Genomic DNA, 25,969 nt, shown 5'->3' on the forward strand with positions numbered 1-25,969 from the left:
GTCAGTGCAATTTGCCCCTTATTTTGTAATGGATATTAAAGGACCTTGCAGTTCTGTTGGATTTGAGTATGTGGTAAAGATAAAGGAGTCCCTCTGGGTTTTACTTCACTTCTTGTAGCAGACTTTAAGGGGCAATGCTCATCTCCATTTCTTTAGGCCATTGAGCCAGTGCTGTTCAAAGACATTTCCACGATGATGTGACCAGCATGCCACAATGCAGTGTGTTCAGTGAAACATGACTACTGTTGCCTTCCCACTGAAGTGTTACCTATTTATCTACTTGCACGTAGCATGCTTTTGAATACTAGGTTGACAGGAGCTGATGGGAGCTCACTCTGTCACGCAATGGTGGGACTCAAACCATCAGAGCATAGACCTTTTCTGGTGTCTTTTAAGCCACTGAGCCACAGTACCTCACTGGGTATGTGGAGGAAACATTCCAGTTATTTTATGCATATATCTACAGTATTTCTTTTGTTAGTTTTCCTTTAAGATTGAATAGAAACAACTATTAGCCTGGAATGCAAATATATATAAAAAATACTTACGTAAGCACTGTGGGACTTCACCACTCCATGTTCCGTTCCCAACACAAGTCAAAACAGCAGGAAATGATAATTCATAGCCAGGTGAACAGACATAACTAATGCTAAATCCCCAATCAAAATTTATTCCTTCCTGTTTTCCATTAGAAATCTGGGGTGGAGTTGGACAGGTAACAGCTGTAACAACATTTAGAGTCATTAGCATACCAGCTGCAGCAATGTCCCCTGTGTCTATACTGAGTAGGAGAACCATATGTGCTAATTATACTTTTTTTTTTTAGAAAAAATGGTTGCTGGATTTTTTTTTATTTTTTTATTTTTTGCTTTAAAGTTCAAATCATATTTCCTTGCTTAAATATTATGAAACATTTATTTTCACATCCTTTTGCTATTTCAGTGGTCATTTTGACTGGGAATCATGGGACTTGCAGTCACATACATAAGAAAAAGCACTTGAAAAGGACTGTTTCTTTAGTTCTTTATTTTGAAATATATAACCCAGTAGCTGAAAACAAATAATCACAATTTCAATACTAAAGACAGGTTAAGATATGAAAAGTTAATAGAAGTTAATTTTATAATCACATCTGAAATAGCATATCTCTATCTTACTCTGCAGAACACTTTGAATTATGAAGGACATACTATATATATTGGTAAGGATGCAATTAGATATAATTAAATAAATAAATAAATATAATATAATGCCGCTTGGGGTGTGTGTGAAAGCCCTAATAAGCAGGCATATACATAGAATAAAGGCTACTGCTAAGCTTGTAAGCCGCCCTGAGTCTTTGGAGAAGGGCGGGATATAAATGGAATTAAAATAAAATAAATAAATAAAATAAATAATTCTGAATATTCAGGAAATAAGGATGAAGGGACCAGGAAGGACTTCTTATCTGACTCTTTTCCTATGTCAGTGATCTTCCCAGCATGCCCAAATTCTTGTCCACCCTCTGCAGCTGTTCCCTGTTTCCTTTTGTAGCAACCTTCCCAGCATGGCCAACTTTTGGACCACCCTCTGTGGCTGTCCCTCAGGCCACATTTTTGCATCAAAATGCATTGAGTGTGAAATTTGATAAGTTTTTTAAGTAGTCAAGCACCAAGGTACTATTGTTGTTGTTGTTGCTGTTGTTGTTGTTAGCTGCGAAGTCATGTCCGACCCATCACAACCCTACGAACAACATTCCTCCAGGCCTTCCTGTCCTCTACCATCTTCTAGAGTCCATTTAAGCTCACGCCTACTGCTTCAGTGACTCCATCCAGCCACCTCATTCTCTGTCATCCCCTTTTTCTATTGCCCTCAATCTTTCCCATCATTAGGCTCTTCTCCAGTGAGTCCTTCCTTCTCATTAGGTGGCCAAAGTATTTGAGTTTTAGCTTCAGGATCTGGTCTTCTAAAGAGCAGTCAGGGTTGATCTCCTCTAGGACTGACCGGTTTGATCACCTTGCAGTCCAAGGGACTTGCAGGAGTCTTTTCCAGCACCACAGTTAAAGGCCTCAATTCTTTGACGCTCAGCCTTTTTTATGGTCCAACTTTCACTGCCATACATTGCAACTGGGAAAACCATAGCCTTGACTATACGCACTTTTGTTGACAGGGTGATGTAAAACCATATCTCTCTGTAATGGTACTTGGGAATCACCTTGGGAAACACTGGTCAGACCACAGCCAGAAGATTGGTTGGATAAAAGGCAGCTTAGCCACAGAAGGAATGTAGATGGGAGGAGAAATGTACTTTGAAACTTGCAAGATTATGTTAATGTAACCTTAGAATAAAGTGGAATTCTGTCTGGGCTTTCTGTCTGGGCAACTTTGCAAGCCCAACATCAACCTTGCAAGTCTAAAAGTACATTTCACCCTTATTGCCTTTACAACCCCCAAAATTAGGGAGGGACCCTTCTGAGATGTTTGCCACATCTGCATTCCTTTGGTGACCTAAAATGCCTTTTAACCAGCTGCTCATCTAGCTGTGACTCTCCCTTCCAAGGTCATTCCTCAATGCCATTACATTCTTTCTCTCTCTCCATCCATCCATCCATCCATCCATCCATCCATCCATCCATCCATCTATTTATTCAGTTTCAAAGCAATACCTTTACAAGTTGGCAGCATTCCACTCCATGTGCCATTAGTAGTGCAAGTACGAATTTTGGAACTGTTGGCTTCCATTGTGTACCCAGGTTGACACATATAAGTAACATTTTGTCCAACTACATAATCATCCCCATATCTCAATCCATTGGCTGGTATTCCTGGATCTCCACAACTGATTACTACAAAGGGGAAAAAAATGAAGATGTAATAATATGACAAAGGTTAATTTTAGAAGGTGAACAATGTAGAATAATTTTATAATGTGATATCTATGGCAGCTTCCTTTGTGTGGCAGCCTTTATAAGCAAGCAGAGTTTATTTATTTTATTTTATTTATTTATTTTTGGGACTTATATGCCGCCCTATCTCCCGAAGGACTCAGGGTGGCTAACAACAATAAAAAACAACAATACAAAAATTAAAAAAGAATTAAATAACAGCCCCAAAATAAATTAACTACACAGTTAAAAATTAAAACATATTTAAAAACCCATCATCAATCCAGGTCAGCCTGATGGAAGAAAAAAAGTTTTGAGGTCGCGGCGAAAGGACCGGAGGTCCGGGGCCATCCGAAGCTCAAGGGGGAGTTGGTTCCAAAGGGCTGGTGCTCCCACAGAGAAGGCCCTCCCCCTGGGGGTCACCAGCTGACATTGTCTGGCCAATGGCACCCTGAGGAGGCCCTCTCTGTGTGAGCACACTGGGCAATGGGAAGTCGTCCCCGGTAGCAGACGGTCCTGCAAATATCCCGGGCCTAGGCCATGAAGGGCTTTAACGGTAAGTACCAGCACCTTAAATCACATTATCACATTAGGTGACATTTGTTACTAATTACAGAACCCACTTGTCAAGGAATTAGGATACCAGCTTTCATTTCCACTTTTCTAACTTTGTGAAGCTTGAATTAAGACAAGATGGTTTTATAATAAAATGGCAGGATTCTGGATACTGATTCACAGCAGCAAGTTGCTGCTATTGGGAAACTACCAGGTAGGCTGGAAGGGGAGGTCAAGCTTATGCCTCTTGTGGCTCTGCAAGGATTCTAAGCTAGGTCCATGCTTGACTTCTACCCCTCCTTCCAGCCTAGCTGGCAGTTTCCCAACAGCTGCTACCAAAATGGTCCTCTCTTACGTGCCCACCATCTTTTATATCAAGATGGTGGGACAATAAAACAGGATCTTCTTTTTTTGTCTTAGCATACCACCTACTATATACTGACTTGAAAAGAGAAGAAAATTCTATTTAGCAAAAGACAGAAATTTGTGTGAGTTGTGGACTTTAGAGATTGCTTGAACAATTTCAGGAGACCTTACCTTAGTGTTTGACATAATATGTAAGGACACAAATATTTAATCTTCCAACCCAAAAAACAACTCATTGAGAAAGTGGGTAAAGGTTGCAGCCTTTTCTAATGGTTCCAGGAAATCTCAATCTGGTAGACCCAGTGATAGGTATACATTAATAGCCCAAATGTGCACATGTAGCATGAGATCAGTGGGGCCAGGAATTGTTGTTGTTGTTAGCTGCGAAGTCGCGTCCGACCCATCGCGACCCTATGGACAACATTCCTCCAGGCCTTCCTGTCCTCTACCATCTTCTGGAGTCCATTTAAGCTCACGCCTACTGCTTCAGTGACTCCATCCAGCCACCTCATTCTCTGTGGTCCCCTTCTTCTATTGCCCTCGATCTTTCCCAGCATTAGGCTCTTCTCCAGTGAGTCCTTCCTTCTCATTAGGTGGCCAAAGTATTTGAGTTTTAGCTTCAGGATCTGGCCTTCTAAAGAGAAGTCAGGATTGATCTCCTCTAGGACTGACCGGTTTGATCGCCTTGCAGTCCAAGGGACTCGCAGGAGTCTTCTCCAGCACCATAGTTCAAAGGCCTCAATTCTTTGGCGCTCAGCCTTTCTTATGGTCCAACTTTCACTGCCATACATTGCTACTGGGAAGACCATAGCCTTGACTATACGTACTTTTGTTGACAGGGTGATGTCTCTGTTTTTTAGTGTGCTGTCTAGATTTGCCATGGCTTTCCTCCCCAGGAGCAAGCGTCTTTTAATTTCTTGGCTACAGTCCCCATCTGCAGTGATCTTGGAACCCAGGAAAATAAAATCTGTCACTACCTCCATTTCTTCCCCATCTATTTGCCAGGAATTGAGAGGGCCAGATGCCATGATCTTGGTTTTCTTAATTTTAAGTTTCAACCCAAGTTTTGCACTCTCCTTCTTCACCCACAACAAGAGGCTCTTTAGTTCTTCTTCACTTTCTGCCATTAGAGTGGTATCATCTGCGTATCTTAGGTTGTTGATATTTCTTCCGGCAATCTTAATTCCAACTTTTGATTCATCTAGCCCTGCCTTTCTCATGATGTGCTCTGCATATAAGTTAAATAGGCAGGGCGACAGTATACAGCCTTGCCGGACTCCTTTCCCAATTTTGAACCAATCAGTGGTTCCATGTCCAGTTCTCACTGTTGCTTCTTGACCCGCATATAGGTTTCTCAAGAGACAAATAAGATGGTCTGGTACTCCCATCTCTTTAAGAACTTGCCACAGTTTGTTATGATCCACACAATCAAAGGCTTTAGCATAGTCAATGAAGCAGAAGTAGACGTTTTTCTGGAACTCCCTAGCTTTCTCCATGATCCAGCGTATGTTGGCAATTTGATCTCTAGTTCCTCTGCCTCTTCGAAATCCTGCCTGTACTTCTGGTAGTTCTCGATCCACATACTGCTGAAGTCTAGCTTGTAGGATTTTAAGCATGACTTTACTAGCATGAGAAATGAGTGCAATGGTGCGATAGTTTGAACATTCTTTGGCACTGCCTTTCTTTGGAATTGGAATGTAAACTGATCTTTTCCAATCCTGTGGCCACTGTTGAGTTTTCCAAATTTGCTGGCAAATTGAGTGTAGCACTTTTACTGCACTGTCTTTTAAGATTTTGAATAGCTCAGCTGGAATACTGTCACCTCCACTAGCTTTGTTGTTGCTCAGCTTTTCTAAGGCCCACTTCACTTCACATTCTAGGATGTCTGGCTCGAGGTCAGTGACCACCTCATTGTGATTATCAGGGACATTAAGCTCATTCTTGTATAGTTCTTCTGTGTAATTTTGCCACCTCTTCTTAATCTCTTCTGCCTCTGTTAGGTCCCTGCCATTTTGGTCCTTTATCATGCCCATTTTTGCATTAAACGTTCGCTTCATCTGTCCAATTTTCTTGAAAAGATCTCTGGTCCTCCCTATTCTATTGTTTTCTTCTATTTCTTTGCACTGTTCAGGAATTGGCCAGGAATTACTTAGGCATATTTACATAGTTGTACATTGACACTGAGGAAGAGCTCCTTTCATTCCAAAAAATTCCACCCACACATCAGAAATCACATAATTACAGTAAGAAGGCAGTAATATCCTTTCTATTTTTGCCATGAAACATATTGATTAAGTGCCATCAAGGCAGTGTTGACTTTCAATGACTGCATGATACTTATATCTGTTGCCGTAAATCCTCCCCCATCATTGCTGTCATTAGTCACTCAGGTCAGCCATTATATTGAGTGCTGAAAATCTCAGTGCTATTAGCACTTTCAGGCTAATGACAGAGAGGACCACTCTTTCAAAAATGGGGGTCAAGTGGGTAGAGATAAAAACATAGGAAAGATAGGGACAAAGGGCAAGGAATACTGGAGATGCATCGTGAGTTACACATCAGGAGTCTAATGGATTCATCGGGTCTCCAAGTTGTCTGGCTCCTCTGTGTAGAGAAGCTATGACAACATTATTGGTTTGCATGGGACAATCTTGAACGTCAAGCTCTGGAAAACTGGCCCTGGAAAAAAGAAGCTAAATCTTCAGCAAGGATGATTCTAGCACCATCTTGCTCCCTCTCCCCAATCTGACTTTCCCCAAATATAGAAGCTGTAAGTGGTGTCCTAACATTGTAATAATAGTAGGAACAATGGATACTTGCTTGTACAATTTGGCAAGGAACCAGACCATGTCCCATTGGCAGTGCATTGTCGTACAGAAGGTCCAGCCAGAATATAGCCTTCCATGCAGGAATAAATCACAGAACTAGAGAATGTTGTGCCATCAATTTGAAACACTTTCCCATTAGCTGTTGTTCCAGGGTTACCACACTGAACAGCTTGAACAGTCAGTGTGAAAATGCCAGAATTAGGAAGAGAAACAAACACAGAGAACAATTACTTAGCAACTTAAATAATTGAAGTTGCAAATAACAATCCAATCTACTCATTAAAAATAGTTTACATCAAGGAGGTGAAAGTCCTTCATTTTAATGACATCATTTTTGCTCAAATGCTTTGAGTTTCCTCCCAAATGTTCATATATTCAGCTGAAATGGAGCCTTCCTTTAATTTTCCTTGATTGAAATAGGGTTGCAGTTTTCAGAATACCATAAATATTCCTCCATATAAATTCCTATATAGTTTGAATTCAAATGCTGAACTATAGTTCAGAATTTGTGGCTCTTCATGAATATATTCTCAGCTTTTATCTATTGTTGAAAATACCAACGTTTGCTTTTATCAGCTTAATTTTTTATATCAAATGTTATTACTTTTTTTCTGATCATTTACTGCTTCTAAGCAGGAAAGTGAGTATTCAGTAAATTATTCAGTAAATTATTCAGTATACAGCTACAGGGCACAAAGCCCTGTACATTTTTATTGTACACTAGAGTACTAATGGCTACCTATTGAAAATCTTTTTTTTTTTACATAAATAATCTTTTTTTTTACTTTAACAAACCCACTCATACAATTCAACTTTGGCAAACATTTAGAAAGCAAATCTCTAAATAAGGCATGGTTTATAAAATTATTTTATTTTAAGAATTCTAGCCAACTTGAAAAATTCCATGTTGAATAGTCCATTTTCAAAACTCAAACATCTTTTTTATTTATTTACTTTTTTGTGTTTGTTGTGATCCAGTATTTTCAGGCCATTTTGACACATGCATGTGTCTGTATGAATATATGCATATGTGTAAACTCTCCATCATGTGGATAAAATATTTACCCCTGCTTCAGACCTCACGATACAAATAAATTGTATCATTTGTTTAGTGAAAGCATGTTGCACTTATAATTTTGAAATCACTGTGGCTCATTATGGAATCCCATCTTCTAATAAATATAAAATTGAATTGTAATTTAAATATATACCATAATAATTGATTTTTGTGAAAAGTGAAGGCTCTTATCACTTACCATATTTACAATTCTAGCCATGTTTTGCAAGTAGTACACAGCTATTTAACACAAAAATTTATTTAAAATAAACAGATCTGTATTACTCCCTACACACCTGTAAGGTACATGATTATTTCTGCTGGTGGTGCTCAAATGTTACTTTAAAAAAATCCTAAAACCAAATTCTTTTGTTGTACTCAGATATTTGTGTCCCATCAAACACTAATTACTGTTCAAATTCTTTGGAACAAATGATATTCCCACCCTGAATACAACAATGCCAAATGCTATCAGTGTCAATCTCACATGAATTTTAGTTTGCATAAAATGTGCTGATTTTAAGAGGGTGGTCAAGACACAACAATAGTAAGAAAGGTAATCTCATGGAAAAGTTGTGAAAAAAATTACAGATAAAACAGCATCATTTTAAGAAGGATATTTACAAAAAAAACTATGCAAGTGTTAGCTATATCTAAATAAAAAAGTGTGCTATAGCACAGAAAGTTGTTTAAAACAGACAGCATACATTGTTTTGCATAAATTACATAAAACAGCAATCAAATGTATATATGTATATGTATAATGAGAAAATAAAACTTCAGATATGCCAACGAAAGGAGTTTATTTCCTAGTTGGTAAAAATAAAATAAAATACTGGAATGGGAAAAAAAAATGAAAGGAACACATTGTCCAACAATGAATTTCAAAGGACAATGCCAAATACTGGCTTTTTCAAGATGGCAGAATAGAACTTGGCCACTGAAGTAGAAAAACCTATATTAGTGGTCTTTGTGCTGTGTCATGGACTGGAGGAATTAATTTAATTGTGATTGTGACAAAAAGAAAAGAAAAAATCCTTAGTGCACTGACAGTTGTAACTCTGAATTGGGTAGTACCTCTAGGAAAAAGAATATAATTTGTATATAGACATATTCAAGTTCAGTTTCTAGCATTTCTATGAGAAGTATATCTCCCTGCTCGTCATGACAGACAATTCTATATTAGGAAAACAAATAATCTGCTTTATTAGAAGGCCACCTCTCCTGTTCCTATACTTTTTTCTAGAAATTATACACTGTATATTGTGTGGCAATTTAGAAGACCAACAACTAAGCTCAGAGAGCACAAGGATTTCACAGAGTTGTGATCATATTTAAAAAGTGAGGTAGGATTTTAATTTACTTTAGGATAAAGTCCACTATAGATAGTTTCCATGGAAAACACACAAGTACAACTGCTTTCATTGCTTTAAGTCATGGGTGTCCAACCCTTTGGCTTGCCTAGCCTACATTATGTGAAGAGAAATTGTCTTGGGCCATTAACATATATAATATAGTTAATGTATATAAATATTTCTAAAAATTATGTAATGTTAAAAGTTTACAATCTTGTGAGGCCACATTACTAGCTGTCCAGGGCAAGATGGGACCCACAGACCTTGGATTGAACACAGTTGTTTTAAGTTAATTAAAAATGTATGCTACATAGCATGTGGTAACAACTGAAATGTGTATGAGAAAGAGTGTAAGTAAGCAGGAGTCCCTACTTAACTTCACAAAACCAGAATGACAAAATGTGGAGAATGACATCACTTTTGAACTTGAATCATCATATTGCATGCAAATATTATCAAGGTTGCACCTTTCATCATTTGATTTCCTTCCTTTCCCCCAAATGTCCATGAGTAAGATAGAGCAGGGCTTTTCAACCAGTGGTAAGGGTACCACTGGTGGTACATTGGCACCTGGCAGCTGGTACGTCCTAGAAAAGTGGTAGCGGGGGAGGGTAATGAGGTGAACCGGTGGCAGCACCGCACAAGCCTGAGCGAGAGATGACTGGAGCTGCAGGACTCAGTGGAAGCACTAGGATCAGTGCTTCTTCGGTGCTGTCAGGGCTCAGTGGAAGCACCAGGATCAGTGCCAGGCTCCAGCTGGAGCTCAGCACTGATCCTGGTGCTTCTGAGCCCAGAAGAAGTGCTAATCAGCTGGAATGTTGCAGCATCTCCAGGGTCTTGTGATTTACATTCAGATGCATGGCAATTGATTCATATTTATGACGGTCACAGTGTCCCAGGGTCAAGTGAAGTGACCAAAATCTGCTGCAACCACCCAGCAGATGGGGGGAATAAAAACCAAATATCCCCTACCCCACCCCTGCTGCCAATCCTCAACAGAAATGCTCACAACAATGAAAACCTCAGACAGGAGAAAGAGCACCGCTGGGCAGGCAGGCAGGTGTCTTGCTCGGCTGTGGCTTGGGGGTCATTTTTTACAGTGCCAGTGTAACCTTGAACAGTCACTAAGTGAACTGTTGTAAATTGAGGACTACCTGTACTTCATCACTTTTTTTTCCTTTTTGGGGGGTGTCATCAAGTTTTTGACACCTTGCTAGGTGACTGGTGGTACTCGGATGTTGCCATATCCTAAAAGTGGTACAATGGGTGAAAAGGTTGAAAAGCCCTGGGATAAAGGACAGATAAGTCATTGGATAAATAAACAGTAGAGAGACAAAATCTAAATTAAGTGCAACTGGACAATTTGCCAGTTTCTGGTATTCAGTCTTCACATTCTTAGTTTCCAACATATGACTGAAACAGGTCTAGGACAACTCACCCCGGCTAACTCAATACACCCAACTTGCCATGGGACAATTCAACACAGGATAACTCAAGAGAGGGACAAGTAGAATTGCAGCTCACCCCAGCCTCGAGGACTTCTAATTTGAGAAGTTTCAAATTTAAAGAAGACAAGGCCTGCAGCAATTCGCTTATTCTCTTGACTATGTCATGTTGTATTGTCCAGGAGTGACTTGTCTTGTGGTGAGCTGTCCCATTACAAGTTGTCCTGTGGTGAGTTAGCTATGGCAACTGCTGGAAGTATCCTAGGATTTGGTGCCCTTAGAATACACTTTTAGGGGAAAGAGGGCAATATATGCAGTTAATTGATTTCAGATATATGATGACTTTATCAAAACTTTTTTGTAGTGATTTTAAAACAAATATTCCATTATAATTATGAAAATAATTTACCTTTACATTCTGGTTGCCTTCCCGTCCAACTTCCATTTGCCAAACAAGTTCTTTCCTCTGATCCATGAAGGATGTAACCAAGCTCACAAGAGAATTGTACAACACTTTTAGTTCTAAAATTAGTTTGTTCTCTAGCACCATGGCCTGGGATTCCTGGATCCCCACAAGTCCCTGCTGTGTCACCTGGAATAAAAAAAAGATCATTTGGGGTAGAATACTTAGGGTTACATTGTATTGGTCCTGCTTTAAGAACCTGAAACAAGAGGAATCAATTTATAACCAGTAGGTTACAAAAAAAAGTGGTGTCCATTCCAGATTTGATAATTGTACACTCACTTTCTCAATTTGGAACATATAGCACTCAGTTGAGACCATACAAATTTCAAGTCCCTTATTTAATATATTTTTTAAAAAGCAAAATAAAACCAGTTTTCTGTTTCCTTGGTATTTTTTAAAGCACCCCTCCAGTCCAACGTGCAATATGAATTATAACTTAAGTCAGTGGCTGGTCTAGTTTAGAACCAAATTATATCGAGTGTAAATTACACTGAGACAATGTGGTACACATTACAAGAAAAATATCTCATATTATTAATTTATTATAAAGTTGTGGAACTTTCTCTTGGAGTTTCAAGCTTGTAAGTTATTACAAGCATTGTAAAATAAGGTAAAAGTTATTCCTACTTTTTTAGTTATATCTGAAATATTAGAAAAAGATTCCATCTATACTAAAGCACATTTATCTGCTCTTTAGCAAGTTGGACATCCATTTGTCTGAAATGGTATAGGGTTTCCTGCCTGAGCAGGGGGTTGGAATAAATGACCTCCAAGGTCCCTTCCAACTTTATTATTATTATCTTTTATTCATTAGACATGAACCACAGTCAACTGAACATTCAAATTGACTGGCACTGATGGTTGACAAGGGTTGCTGCCAGCATCTTAGGTATCAACCAAGTACCTCCTTAAAATGTAAGATGTTCCGAGTAGCGCATTTTTTTGTAACATTGCTGGAGTTATTGCAGGAAACTACAGTTTCTTGATGGCCAAGTCGCAATATTTCATAATTTTTTCCTGTTCTTTTTCTTTGACTCTGGCATCTCCTGGTACAGCGATATCAATCAGCTGTACGCTTCGGTTCTCTACAACTGTGATATCTGGCGTGTTGTGTTCCAAATGGCAATCTGTCTGTATTCAAAAGTCCCACAAGATCTTCACCCTCTCATTCTTTTTCCACCCTATGTTCCCATGACTTTTCGGACACAGGCAAGTTGTATTTTTTATACAATGCCCAGTGGATTAATTCAGTTACTCGGTCATGTCTATTATTAATGATCATTGCACAGTCAGCCAGATGTTCATACTGGATTTGGCATTTTTGTCTACCTATTGAGTCCTTACCAAGGACCTGGGATAGGCAGATGTGGATGTTTGATGGTATTACAGATATCGTCGCAGGATGGAAGCAGTTCCTAGTAAGGCTGCCTTTTGCAATTGACTAATGGTGAATTTGTCAATGCCAGTGGTGTTCAAGTGGTGCTCCAGTTGTTTTGGGATTACACCCAAGGCGTTGTTGTTGTTGTTGTTGTTGTTGTTTGTTTTGGGATTACACCCAAGGCGTTGTTGTTGTTGTTGTTGTTGTTGTTGTTGTTGTTATTATTATTATTATTATTATTATTATTATTATTATTATTATTATTATTATTATTTAGATACATATCTAGAACTGTATAGGTAGCCCTTCTGATATTATTAGGTTATTTAGTTTCCATCATATGACCTTCTACTCCTATTGGTGCATGATTAAATAATAGGATACAGCAACAAAACATGTTAGGAGTTCTTGAATACATATTAGTTTTGCCAGAAGACCTGCAAGGATCACAAATCATAAGTTCCATGTGGCTTGATTAACCCACAGAAATTGCTTTGTGCTTTCTTGTTTATACTCAAATCTGTGCAATAAGTCACATCTTTGTGGACTTTTAATCTGAACAGATATTTATGGGATAGGCTGGGATTGTAGGCTGGGATGTTAACGCAAAAGGCCTAGCTGACTGCTTGTCTGCTGCATTTTGAGGCTTGTTCATCTCCCAAATCAGAAATAACAAATGAATGTATTTATTTTAAACAGATAACAGTATAATAGCTGAGTTGTGCTGTAGATAAACAAAAACAGTATTAAATGGCATATTCATATACCTTAATTCCCTCCCTCATTGCATAACAATCATAAACCACAAAAAGTGGTTATGTAGGTTACATGACATATGGAAATATGAACAAAGTTAAGTCATTTTAATAACCATAACAAAGGATGCATGAATGGCACTTCTTATGTACATACATGTTACTACTTCAGTTACATTTAGTACAATAAAAATAATATCTCTAGCTAGGACAACTAGCTGTTGCCCTGATTTAGTTACACAAACAGGTAATATAAAAATAAATGCATAAAAAAATCATTGAGCATCTCTCCAGAAAGCAGTCCTTTAATCAGATTTAAATGTGTTTAAATATTTGTTAAAATATTTTAAAGGCAATATCTATTTAAATAATTGATTTAATACAAAGCTTGCATCAACCCCTAGGGTGGATGCCATGTTGGGTTTCATGAATGGCTCTGGAGAGAAGAGCATGGCTGTTCTTTCTTAATGCTTCATCTCTTCCTTTTTTTAAAAGTGACATTGTTTCTTCATGTTAAGGCCAATGATGGCTTTTTTTTGATACAAGGCTCAAAAAAGAATCCAAGTGCAAAATGTATAAAGGGGGAGGAAAAATTGAGAGGAAACTGCTGACAACCAAAAAAAAGCAGTGTGTGATACTGAGTAGTTGTAGTAATTTTTCTTCAGAATAGCTTTTCTAAGTTTAATGGACATCAAAGTACTTTGATTGGGGTCATGACAAAAATGACAGAAGGGCAGAATCAAAACATTAATTTTAAAGACTTTTCTATACATATATATCTGTTAATCCCATCTGTATACTGCTGAATTTGCTGGGAATTCCTATCAGTTTACAACAATAATTTATACAATTAAAATTGTCACAACATATTTATTCAAGAGAAAATGTTAAGAGATTCAGCCTCCTTCAAGTTATGGGTTATGGTTCTGATATCATTACAGTTTTAAACAATACAACAAAGTACAGCTTTGCTTGTTACCTATACTATTAATTGAACTATATGGATTTCTATTTATTTAAAAGCTGTAGATACCCTTGTGCAATCTTAGTTTTCGATATGCCATGAATTGTAGACAGTTTTGAAAATTCTTCTCCAGAAACTATTCCTACATGAGTTCAGCAGAAACAGATATTACATGGAAGAAGACTGTTGCTATGCAGCAATTATTCTTCCAATTAGATAAAAGCAAATTAAGGTAAGGCAACAGTGATTCACAAATTACCCAAATGAAATGTAACATCCTTCCCAGTAATATGCAAAGGGAAGAGAATATCCATATTCCTTACCTACTTTTCAATGTTCCTATTTTATTTACTATTTTCCTTTTAGTAAAGGCTGCCACAAAGAAGAGGGAGCCAAGCTATTCTCCAAAGCACCTGAAAGCAGGACAAGAAGCAACGGATGGAAACTAGTCAAGGAGAGAAGCAACCTAGAACTAAGGAGAAACTTTCAGACAGTTAGAACAACTAACCAGTGGAACAACCTGCCTCCAGAAGTGGTGAATGCTCCAACACTGGAAGTTTTTAAGAAGAGACTGGCCAGCCATTTGTCTGAAATGGTATAGGGTTTCCTGCCTGAGCAGGGGTTTGGACTAGATGACCTCCAAGGTCCCTTCCAAATTATTATTATTATTATTATTATTATTATTATTATTATTATTATTATTATTATTATTATTATTATTATTTACCACTTCCTTTCTAGATTTGTGAGTCTATATGTGAGTGAGAGCATCTAATGTGAAACTTATATTTGATTACAATTGTTTGTGATTTAAACACGGTCCTGAAAAAGAAAGAAGAGCAGCCACAAAAAATGCTGTATTAAATGGTTTTGAAAGCACATTCACATACTTTAAAAGTGGTACCTGAGCAATGAGGCATAGTTCCACTCCAGTGTCCATTTAATTGACATGTCCTGGATAATTGGCCTATTAATGATCTCATTCCTGCACAAGAATAATGAACAGAAGATCCAAATGTGTATTTCTCTCCAGAAAGGATCGCATTTGGGGGAATGCCAGGATGACCGCAGTCAATCACTACGATACATAAATATTGGAGATAAAAATTATGTTATAATCATCCAACTAAATTCTTCAATATGCCAGCACATCATCAATATGGTTTACCAGTGATCAATACGGCATTATGATGATCTTAAACAGTAGCCATGTTTTTCATATAATTCATAGAACTAATTGCTCTTCATTAACCTATAGCCATTCTCTCTCTCTCTCTGTGTGTGTGTATATGTGTATGTATGTATACACACCTCTGTGTGTGTGTGTATTCATTATATTCCAAAACTTTTAAAAATAAACAAAGAAATATGTAGACTCATCCGAATTTATAGAGAGTATCAGAATAATAGTTTCTTCTTATAGAGTATCCCCTTTTGAGATTATGTTGTGATCATGCACAAAACATTAGATTTTAGTATTAGGCTTGGACATTAAAAGACATCTTCTCCTATTCTGACTCCGGAAATAGAGCAGTTAAGAAATGGAAAGGTCAGTTTGAATAAGTCCTAGGAGTCAAGAGGTGTGCTTTGTGGAAAATATCATCCTTTAAAATCAGTTTTAAAAAGAACTGTTATAACATCACTTTTGAATGAACTTAGGAATAACAAATATCTATGCGGCGATCAAGATCAATAGTATTATGGCCTTTAGAAATCAAATCTATTTCCACGAAAACAGTTGGCTGATCAGTCCAATCAATTCTTCTTGTAAAGTGCTAATCTAGACAAGAGTTGGTTTTCCAGCTAAGGTCAATTACTTTGGAATAATAATTTGTTTTCCACTTCCCCCACAAGGTCATCATCCTTTTCACTTTTGCAGAGCTCAAGTCAATCACCCCTCTCAAATCTGCTCACTTGCCACATCATGGCAGAGGAGGTTTTCTGGGAAGGATGAACAAAGAGAACTGGTAACTCTCAGCAAGATCACCCAATATGTGAAGGCATTTTAGCTGCTTCACTAAAGCAAGCAGGCAATTGCTATATAGGAAGATGCCAGAAAAAGATACTACTGTAATTTTAGTGACACTGGGAAAAGCTTCATTTTATATTCCATAGAAGAGAGACAATGGCAAAACCACTCCTGCATTTTCCTATATCCAGGAAAACCACATGAAGAGGAAGTATAAGGTGATTGATGCTATAGTGCCAGATGATAGTCCCTCAGGTCAGATGGCCTTCAACAAGCTACTGAGGAAGAGCTGAGGATGTTTTGGAGCACTAATAGTGTTTATAGTGCAGATAGATAAAAGCCTTTGGGACATCTGATTATAGACATTGCCAGGTAGAAAAGAAAATCTGAAGTACCAAAGATAGGGTTACCTTGGGAATGTGAGACAATCTTTCTGGTAGATGGATGATTGTTTTACAGCTCAATAAAATAAATAAATGAAGATAGGAAAATTCAGCATATGAAAAGCTGACTACACATTGATATCTTAGGCATCAGAAAAAAACCTCAGTGGATTGAACTGGGATAATTTTAGCCAGAAAAATCATACTATTTACCACGTAGGACCTAAAAAACAAACAAAGGATGTTCCTGCTTTCATAGTCAATAAAAATATAACAAGAACCTGCTTGGATACAATGCAATGGGTGACTGAATAATATGAATTTTACCTTGTGGACATCTTTTTAATAGGACAATTGTCCATGTTTATGTTCCCACTACTGATGACTTTTATGATCAAGTTTGAATTTCATAAAACATGCAAGCAATATGTGCTACTTATAGTTGAAGACTAGAATGCCAAAGTTGGAAAGAGTAAGGAGGAGAAAAGTGGTTAGTCTATGTGGACTAGGAGTAAAAATGAAGCAGGAGATCAACATCCTAGTTTCTACCAATCCAATTATTATTTTTCATTGCGAGCACATTTTTCAAACAAGTAAAATGATACTTATGTACAGTACATGGACTGTAGGAGATAAACTATACAGAAATCAGATGGACTATATTATTGTTACAAGAAGGTGATAAAGCTCAAAGATAATAGCAAGGATCTGCCCTGCACATCGTGAGTACATATTTTTGATACTGTCACGTGGTTTTATTGATATAGTTATTTAATTTTTGATTGCACCAATATTTTATTGCAAATTATTGAGTATAGCCTCTTGAAAATCAGCTGACTGTGGTGAACTAAAATTGAACAATTAGTCACAACCCTTCCATATTCAGTATTTCAGACATTGACTTACCTTAGTCAGTTTTTTCTAACAATTATTATTATTATTATTATTTATTAAATTTATATGCTGCCCTTCTCCCTAAGGACTGAGGGCGGCTCACAACAATAAAAAATAAAAAAATACATAGAATACAAAGATTAAAAAAGAATTAAACAATAAATAAAGAAATAAAGGACAATTTAAACCGATAAAAACCAAATTTAAAAAACCATGATCAGTCCAGGCCCGCTTGTTGGAACAACCATGTCTTCAGGTCGTGGCAATTGGATAACAGCTGTGAAGCTCTTTGAAATACAAGTGTTTAGTATTGCTGTTCTTGCAAATTTTAGTTATAAATACCAATATTTTAAAATACTTACTAATGCATTCTGGTAGAGGTTTATCCCAGTGTCCATTAGGCTGGCAGACTAAAATTGAAGAGCCAAATAAAAAATATCCAGGACTGCAGTCATAAAAAACAACTGTACCGTAGGTGAAATTTCCATGTTCTATTTTGCTTTCTCTTATAGAATTTCCAGGGATTCCTGGATCCGAACAATTGACCACTAAGAAAGAGCAATAACTTGTTATTGATAAATTGATATGACCTGTACATTTCACATTAGAAAATAATATCAAAGGCTTGTAAAGTTAGCATTAATTAATGCTAGTGTATAAAAATGATGTGCTTTAATCCATTTTTTGGTTTACTAAAATACTTGAAAAATGTATACATTGTATTCTGTATGTATATATTCTATAATGAGTGGTGATTATTATTATTAATGCCACTGTATCTCTGTAACCTTATAGAAATAATGCTGAAGCACAGCAGTACTTTTTAATATTCACATTCCTTTTTAAAAATGAGTCACCTTTATTTCCAATTCACATCCATTAGGAGAGAAATTATATTAATGAAAATGCACTGTTTCTTGTAAGTAAGCATACATATCTTGCTTATAGGTAACCACAGAATTGCACAATCTTCATATATAATATTTAATAAGGAGCACTTTGTACAAACTTTCTAAAGCTAATGTAAAAGATTGCAGCACTTGCAAAATATTGCCCTGAATGAAAATTACATTTTATAGTCATTATCTGTCTTGTCAAAAATAATTAGGCAACTTATTGAGCATACCTAGTGTTCTTTGTCTGCACAACAGTATATCTTGCTAGCTCAGCCCAGAAACATTCAATAATTTCTATCATGCTAACCAGCGGTGCAGCTAAGTAATTTCAAACTCTGAACTTCACAGTCTTACGCTTTCTCTCTGGCAGCCATATCCATCACATCAGCTATAAAACATGCATTAAACATGTTTCTCCTCCCCACCTCCCATCATCATCATTCTATATGGAGAAATCATTTAAGGAAGGGCAGTTTCTCATTTTTAACTAATTTTCATTACAGCACCATAGGAAATAAATAAATAAATAAATAAATAAATAAATAAATAAATAAATAAATAAATAAATAAATAAATAGCTAGCATTGGCGTCTAGTGCCCTGATGATTAAAGCATCACATTAGAAAGAAGTGTCCTTTGATGGGAGAAATATACCAGCACGTATCCCAACATGACTGGTTTGAAAAAGCTAAGTGTGATCACGTGTGGTTAGAACTTGGATGGTGAATAAGGATTCTCAAGAAATACCAGAGTTACAGGCAAGATTAGAAAACCGCAAGAAAAAGGCCACTTACTCAAAGAAAACTTTGCAACACACCAGAATACACAAACCAGAATACAAATAATAAAATAAATAACTATAATTATGAGCAACATATAAAGTTTACATCTAAGAAAAAATAACAAGAAGAAAATAACAATAATATATCATGTATTATATAATATAAAACATAATACAACAGTAAGAATTGCTGGAATACTAAATAAAAGGTAAGAGGCAGTCCTACACATTTGTATGGATTTTTTAAAATTATCTTTTTATAAATTTCCAAAGTGATTTTCAAAGCTTGAATGCTGCTCTGGATTTTTTTTCTTTACCTCCTACTATTAGGGAATGAATTAGCTTAACTTTTCATATAAGGACCCGCAAGCTTGAAGTTATTTAAGAAGGTAACTAGCTGCAAACAGGCAGTTTTGATTACTTTTTATACTAATCAATTTATTTCCCAGGATGTTCGAGAACTGGTTTGAAAGAAAATGGATATGAGCTGTTGATTATAATGCAACTCATTTGTTTCAATTTCCCCTTTTAAAACAAATGAAATTTCCTGGATGTTTCAGCTTTTCAAAAAGAAACTGCAATCAATACACATATTAACTTTGATCTTCAGCAAAAAAAATAAAGTTTAAACTAGCATAAATTAATGTTCAGTGAACCTGAATCATTTATCTTTTCCAGTAAAATATTAATTGATCTTTATCAGAAAATGCAGAGATATTTTTTTTAAAAGGGAACTTTACAAAAAGGAAGAAAAACTACAGAATTTGTGTAGCACCAAACAAAAAGGAAAAATAGCTATTCTCTGAAAAAGAAGACAAACATATTAAGACAAAACAAATTTCAAAATATATTGTACATAGTTTTATGCATTGTTCCATGCTTCAGTCATTGTGGAAAGTCTGTTACCAGCACACAGAAATGTTCCTACAAAGGTAGTATCAGCTTCTGAAATGAACCTGGCTGAAGCCATCTTTGTCGCTCTAAATTGCCACAGGCTGGGGAGAAGGAAAAGGGCAGCATTGCTAACTAAATTTAAAGCAGTCCTGTGGGAACCAAGGTCATTTCCACAAAAATTGGAAGGTAGAAAAAAGAAATTTAATGGAGCCTGCCAATTGCTTCTATTGGCTAGGGTGATCAGTCGCAAAACAAAGGGGAGGGAATTGTTACATTTAGCTACATTGAATTTTTAAGGGAAAGTTTAGAATTGGTTTCATTTCTGACCGTGCCGATAGTAAGTATCCAATAAACATATGCTCTGAAAAAACTTCAAGTCTCGGAGTTCTGATTTATTTGGTTTCATTAGTCAGAACCTTGACAGATAGGTTACCAGTTAAAAGTCCCTTAAATCTGAGGGATTCCATGGATACATCCATGATGCTCTCTTGACAATAATACAGGGACAATATGCTGTAATATTTTTATTTTATAATCTAGATTATAATCCTGGATTTCCTGATAGTTTTCCAATTACAAGTGGTCCTCAACTTACAACTAATTGCTTAACAACCATTTTAAGTTATAATAATTTGAAAAAAGGGACTTATGATCCAGATTTGAAGTTCTGAAGGCCACGTCTTCCATAGTCACATGACTGTATTTTGGCTGCTTGGCAGCCAGCCTGCACTGGCAGCCATTTATACTGCCCTGTGGTTGCATGACTGCATACAATGTTTTTTTTGTTGGCAAACTGTACTTATTTCCATTTTCTTGTAAAAAATGTCTGATACCAAAAAGGTGAACCACTTAATAACCATCACAAGTTTTTACTTAAAATGGTGAGCTCAGTTATAGTCATAAATTGAGGACTACCTGTATATATTAATCAAATATAATTATAATAACAATGAATAAAATGGCTATAGGAAAATAGTTGTAGCTTTGGGTTGAAATGAGGGTTTCCTGGTGCTCTCTGAGCCTGTTTATTTTCTTGCAGATGTTTCATTACCCAAATTTGGTAACATCATCTGTGCACTGATGATGTTACCAGTTTGGGTAATGAAACATTTGCAAGAACACAAACAAGCTCAGAGACTACCAAGGACCTCTGATGGATCACAGCTAGCATTTAGAATGCCCATGTCAGCTGCATACATTTCTGTAAAAAATATAATAAACAGAAGACTAAGAATAAAAATATACAAATTACTATTTCATTTGATGTCATCTAACTGGAATATTAATAGCATAGTCTCTATCATTAAAGCACCCACTCCTTTCGTTAAAAAAAACAACAACTACCTTTGACATATCTCATTTGCCAAACTTATTCCAACCCTTACCTTTGCATATAGGTGGTGGCTGACTCCATTGCCTGTTTGCCTGACACTGGGCTTTTGTTGGTCCTTGCATAACATAGCCAGTATTACAAGAGAATGTCACAAGATCATTAAAATTGAAACCATTCCCACTTGTTCGTCCATAAATTGGGCTCCCTGGATGACCGCAACTGACAGCTAATATCAGAAGAAGAAAGAGGGAAGTAATATTGTTATAATTAGATTACATAGCTAACAATAGGTCTCTTACTTTGTGAGATATTTTGGAGACTACACAGATAATCCTGCACAGAAAGGAGAAAGTGTTGCATGAAAAACAATGATGTTGTCAGTGTCCATACCTAAATCCTTATTACTTCCGATTCACTAATGTCCTACCTAACTTGTAAGTGTACACTATATTTCAGAAGGCTTAATACTGATGGTAGACAAGCAAAGACTGACAGGAGAAAGAGGATAACAGAATATTTTGTTGCAGATTCTATTTTTTTTTAATAAATTTTGTTTTCTCCATACTGATCTGCAGAATAGTAACTAGTAAATTAATCTCTTTATATTTTCTTTAAAGTTAAGAAATACTTGGAATCACTAGTACATTTAAATTAATTATATCATTAAAGTCAATTTAGAGATATATCTAGGAACGCGGTGGCTCAGTGGGTTAGGACGCTGAGCTTGTCGATCAGAAAGTCAGCAGTTTGGCGGGTCGAATCCCTAGTGCTGCATAGCAGAGTGAGCGCCTGTTACTCGTCCCAGCTTCTGCCAACCTAGCAGTTCAAAAGCATGTAAAAATGCAAGTAGAAAAATAGGGACCACTACGGTGGGAAGGTAACAGCGTTCTGTGTGCCTTTGGTGCCCTAGTCATGCTGGCCACATGACCACGGAGTCATCCTTGGACAAGCGCTGGCTCTTCAGCTTTGAAATGGAGATGAGCACTGGCCCCTAGAGTTGGAAACAACTAGCACGCATGTGCGGGGGAACCTTTACCTTTAACTTCACTAGAGATATATCTACTAATGCTACATGTTAGAAAATATCCCGGAAAAGAAAGGTTAGGTTTTCTAATATATTCATTCACAATATATGTTGGCTTTGTATGTCTTAAACCCCATAAGTGTTTAATGAATCTAAGGATAGGTTGAAGAAAAAAAAACTCTTGTGAGAACCCGATATGAATGCTTCAATACTATTGAAGCTTTCATGTGTTTATTATCTGCTTGACATGAACATCAAATTCTAATGGCTACATCATTGTGACTACAACAGTATTTATTTTTCAGGAAACATGCACTCAATTGCATGGTACAAGAAGATTTTCACCCAGTATTCTATACTAAATTACAGCAATATATAATATGGTATTTTAATATGATTTGCATGATAACATTAAATATTAATAAATGAAACATGTAAAAAATATACTGTACAATTCTAAATTAAGAATTTTTTTTTTGGCTTTTAGTGTAGCACTGCTTTTTCCAAGATACTGTAGACCAGGCATGTCAAACTGCCGGTCCGCGGGCCAGATGTATCATGTCAAAACTGCGGCCACCCCATTGCCGGCAATGGGGAAAAAGTTGTGATATGTCACATGACGTCATGTGACATCATGAGTTTGACATACCTGCTGTAGACAGATACAAATGTGCTACAACCACTGGTGTGATTTAGCAGGTTCGCACCACTTTGGCAGAACCGGTAGCTAATTTTTTGTTGCCCAGGCCCAGAATGGACTTCTGGAAGAGGCATCCACACAGAGAACTGGTTGTTCACATATTTGAATCCCACCACTGGCTACAACCCTCTCTCTGGCTATTAATTTTTGGCTCTATTGATTTATTGTGTGCCATCAAGCCGGTGTCCACTCTTAGCAATCTAATAGTAAGATTTTCTCCAGGAGACTCTGTGTCCATACTGGTCCTTCCTGGACACTATAGTCCCAATTTATCTGAACAGAAGAATCCTAACTTTTGACTCTTCTTCCAACTTTATTGCTTTCATCGTCTTAGAAAAACCAGATGTTATAAGGTACATGTTAACCTCTGTTGTGTTACTTACGCACACAGGATGGAAGCTGACCAGACCAGTTGTGATCTTGCTGGCATATCCGTACAGAAGAACCAATAAGCCGAAAACCAGGACTGCACTGATATACAACAGTATCTCTATATCCATAATTTTCACCAATCACCTGGCCATTAACAATAAGATCTGGAATTCCACAATGACCCGCTAAAATAAAGCACAAAAATTGATGCAACATTAATTAAAAATGGGGACACCATTTTTCTTCTTCTACCAATAGGATAAATATTATTCTTTTGTATTTGCTGTTTGGATAATATAGTTATATTTTACCTTTTCTCCCATGCAGTTCATGTCTTCATTGAATAAATATTGTGAGATTCAAAATAATGAAATGGTTGAACTGTTAGATTTTAATATTACTGAGTAACAGTTTCATTTGTTAAACTAGTCTCAAAATGGTGTTTGCAAAAGTGGTAACTCCCATGTAAATTGAGAAATTGTTTTCCCCTTGAAATGAGCTTTCAGGAAGAAAGGAGAGAAGGAAGAAGGAAGGAATTGCAAGTCATAAGAATTAATGAAAGGATTTGTCTTTTATTTCATCTGAAATAATTTTCAAAAAGTTATCATTAAGATGTTCACCATCAATTATAATTAGCTACAGAAATTGCCTTTCAAGTGTATTTTTGTCAGGGTGAGAGGACCAGGGGTTGTGGCGGGGGTGGGGAATCTATCACAAGTTGTGATCCCAAATTAGCTCTCACCATGTTGTGGTTTAGATGTGTTAACTTTCTAAGAGCCTATACTTTCTACTACTTAATATTTTGATCTTGCAGTTATGGCTAGATTAAATTAACACACAAACTTGTCCCTTAATAGTACCTTGATGATGATATGGTGGCTAATGTTGCATAACTGAAATTCAACAATTTTGCCACCAAATATTTGCAATTTCTTTTTGTGTTGTTCTGTAATGAGATTGTCCATATGGCTTTAAGTTGCTATGACACTATTTTTTCTACATTACAGACACTGTTATTTCTCTAGGAAAGGCCTATGCAGTTTGTAGTCCCATGGCTGCACATGTTCCCTAAAAGACTTGGTTATAGTATGTGAAATTTCTCCAAAATAAGTTACTAGATTATATTTTCCAATGTGAGGACAACTTCAAATATATGGAGAATAATCCTATTTACCATTTTAAATTAATTTAAATTAATCTGACCTTGTTCTCTTTTTTCCTCAGACTACTGATGCTGACAAAATAAACTCAAGTCCAGTAAAATTCCACATACTTGCTTTAGATATTCTTCCTTAGTTGTGGTTCCAATGGCTAATGATGATAATGGTGATGATTAAAACCAGCAAGCAAATAACACAAACCTAATTTAATATAGGGGTTCTCTTATCAATATGGGTCCTATATTTTACTCTTTGCCCAAAGCAGCTCCATTCTGGCTTAAAACTACCAATGAGTCCATTCAAGCATAACTATTGGCTGCATACATTGAGATGTGGAAGACACCCTGGCAGTCACATTCCATCACACCTAAAGGGAGTTTCCTAGAGATGGGGTGTGTGTGTTTCCAACCCTATCTACTCTCTCTTTCTCCAGTTATCTGTGAAAGCTCAACTAGATGGCTATTTCTTCACAATCCCTCTGCAGCCTTCTTATCGTAATAGCACACAATAGGCAAAATAACAAGTCTTCCCATAAATAATTCAAACACTGTACCTCAACATCTTCCTTGGTCACATTAAATGCCAATTAATCCTACCATGCTGAACCAGTGGTTAATGTTTGAGCTAATTCTCCAAAACTGGATTAAGGAGAGAAATATATAAAAGGCTTTATTGCCATTCCTGTTGGAACCTTTATATCTATCTGATGTAGGAGGAGGCAAATCTACCTCCATTTTAATTGTCCAGGAGTAGTGTGATTATCCTTCATGTAGATTAGCTGTATTCTTAAATGTATGTGTGTAGGGGGTCATCTACTCACCTTTCTACCATCAGTTTACCAGCCACTTACAGTTAAATGTATTAGAAATGGCCATCACAAATGCTAACTTCTTCACCCACAAACTCAAGTTAATACACATAAACTAAAGATAAGACTGCAATATTATACCTATAGATTGAGAAAATCCATTTGCACAGACACACACAACTCAATTCTCTTCATTCACTAAGTGCTAAACCGTATGATGGCACAGACCTCTTTTGGAAGAAAATGATATATGAATTGTGGAAATAAAATAATGCAATTTCCGACATGTGAGAGCTCTAATTTACAGTCATTTCCATCACCAAGGAAACCGTTCTATCCCCATGCCCCCCAGCTCATCTTCCAGAATGGCTGTCTCATTATGCTGTGAACAAGAGGATGCACAGGGATTTTAACAATGATAATATTACAGATAATTGGTAACTCTTTACGCATAACCATCCCGGAGTGGATTGTTTAATTCCCTTCCTTTTCAATGAGTGGGAACAAATTCCCTAACACACCACAAGCTCTTCAAGTGCTTCTTTCAATGATGTCTATAATAAAGAGTGTCATGATGTCTCTTTGACCCTGGCAAGAACATGAGAACACCTGCCACATTAAAAGCCTACTAAAACTTGCATGTTTTTAATCCCCTTATTGTCAACAGTCTTTTGATTATTTTCTTTTGCATTTACATAATTCTTATCCCATTGCAATGCATG

At 36.7% G+C, this 25,969-nt stretch overlaps 1 protein-coding gene across 1 annotated transcript in view; it reads right to left on the reverse strand.

The window, feature by feature from the left end:
- Window positions 1-25,969, reverse strand: part of CSMD3 (CUB and Sushi multiple domains 3) — a gene marked incomplete at its 5' end in the record, with an annotated part of 537,637 nt that overhangs the window by 56,104 nt on the left and 455,564 nt on the right. The window contains 8 exons of the mRNA XM_083360336.1: window positions 549-722; window positions 2,646-2,818; window positions 6,602-6,782; window positions 10,880-11,062; window positions 14,938-15,111; window positions 17,642-17,827; window positions 21,236-21,409; window positions 23,291-23,464. Of these exons, the coding sequence (XP_083216462.1) occupies window positions 549-722; window positions 2,646-2,818; window positions 6,602-6,782; window positions 10,880-11,062; window positions 14,938-15,111; window positions 17,642-17,827; window positions 21,236-21,409; window positions 23,291-23,464 (1,419 nt within the window). The remainder of the gene's footprint in view (window positions 1-548; window positions 723-2,645; window positions 2,819-6,601; window positions 6,783-10,879; window positions 11,063-14,937; window positions 15,112-17,641; window positions 17,828-21,235; window positions 21,410-23,290; window positions 23,465-25,969) is intronic.

This window comes from Vipera ursinii, assembly GCF_947247035.1.
Source record: "Vipera ursinii genome assembly, chromosome: 3".
Lineage (NCBI taxonomy): Eukaryota > Metazoa > Chordata > Lepidosauria > Squamata > Viperidae > Vipera > Vipera ursinii.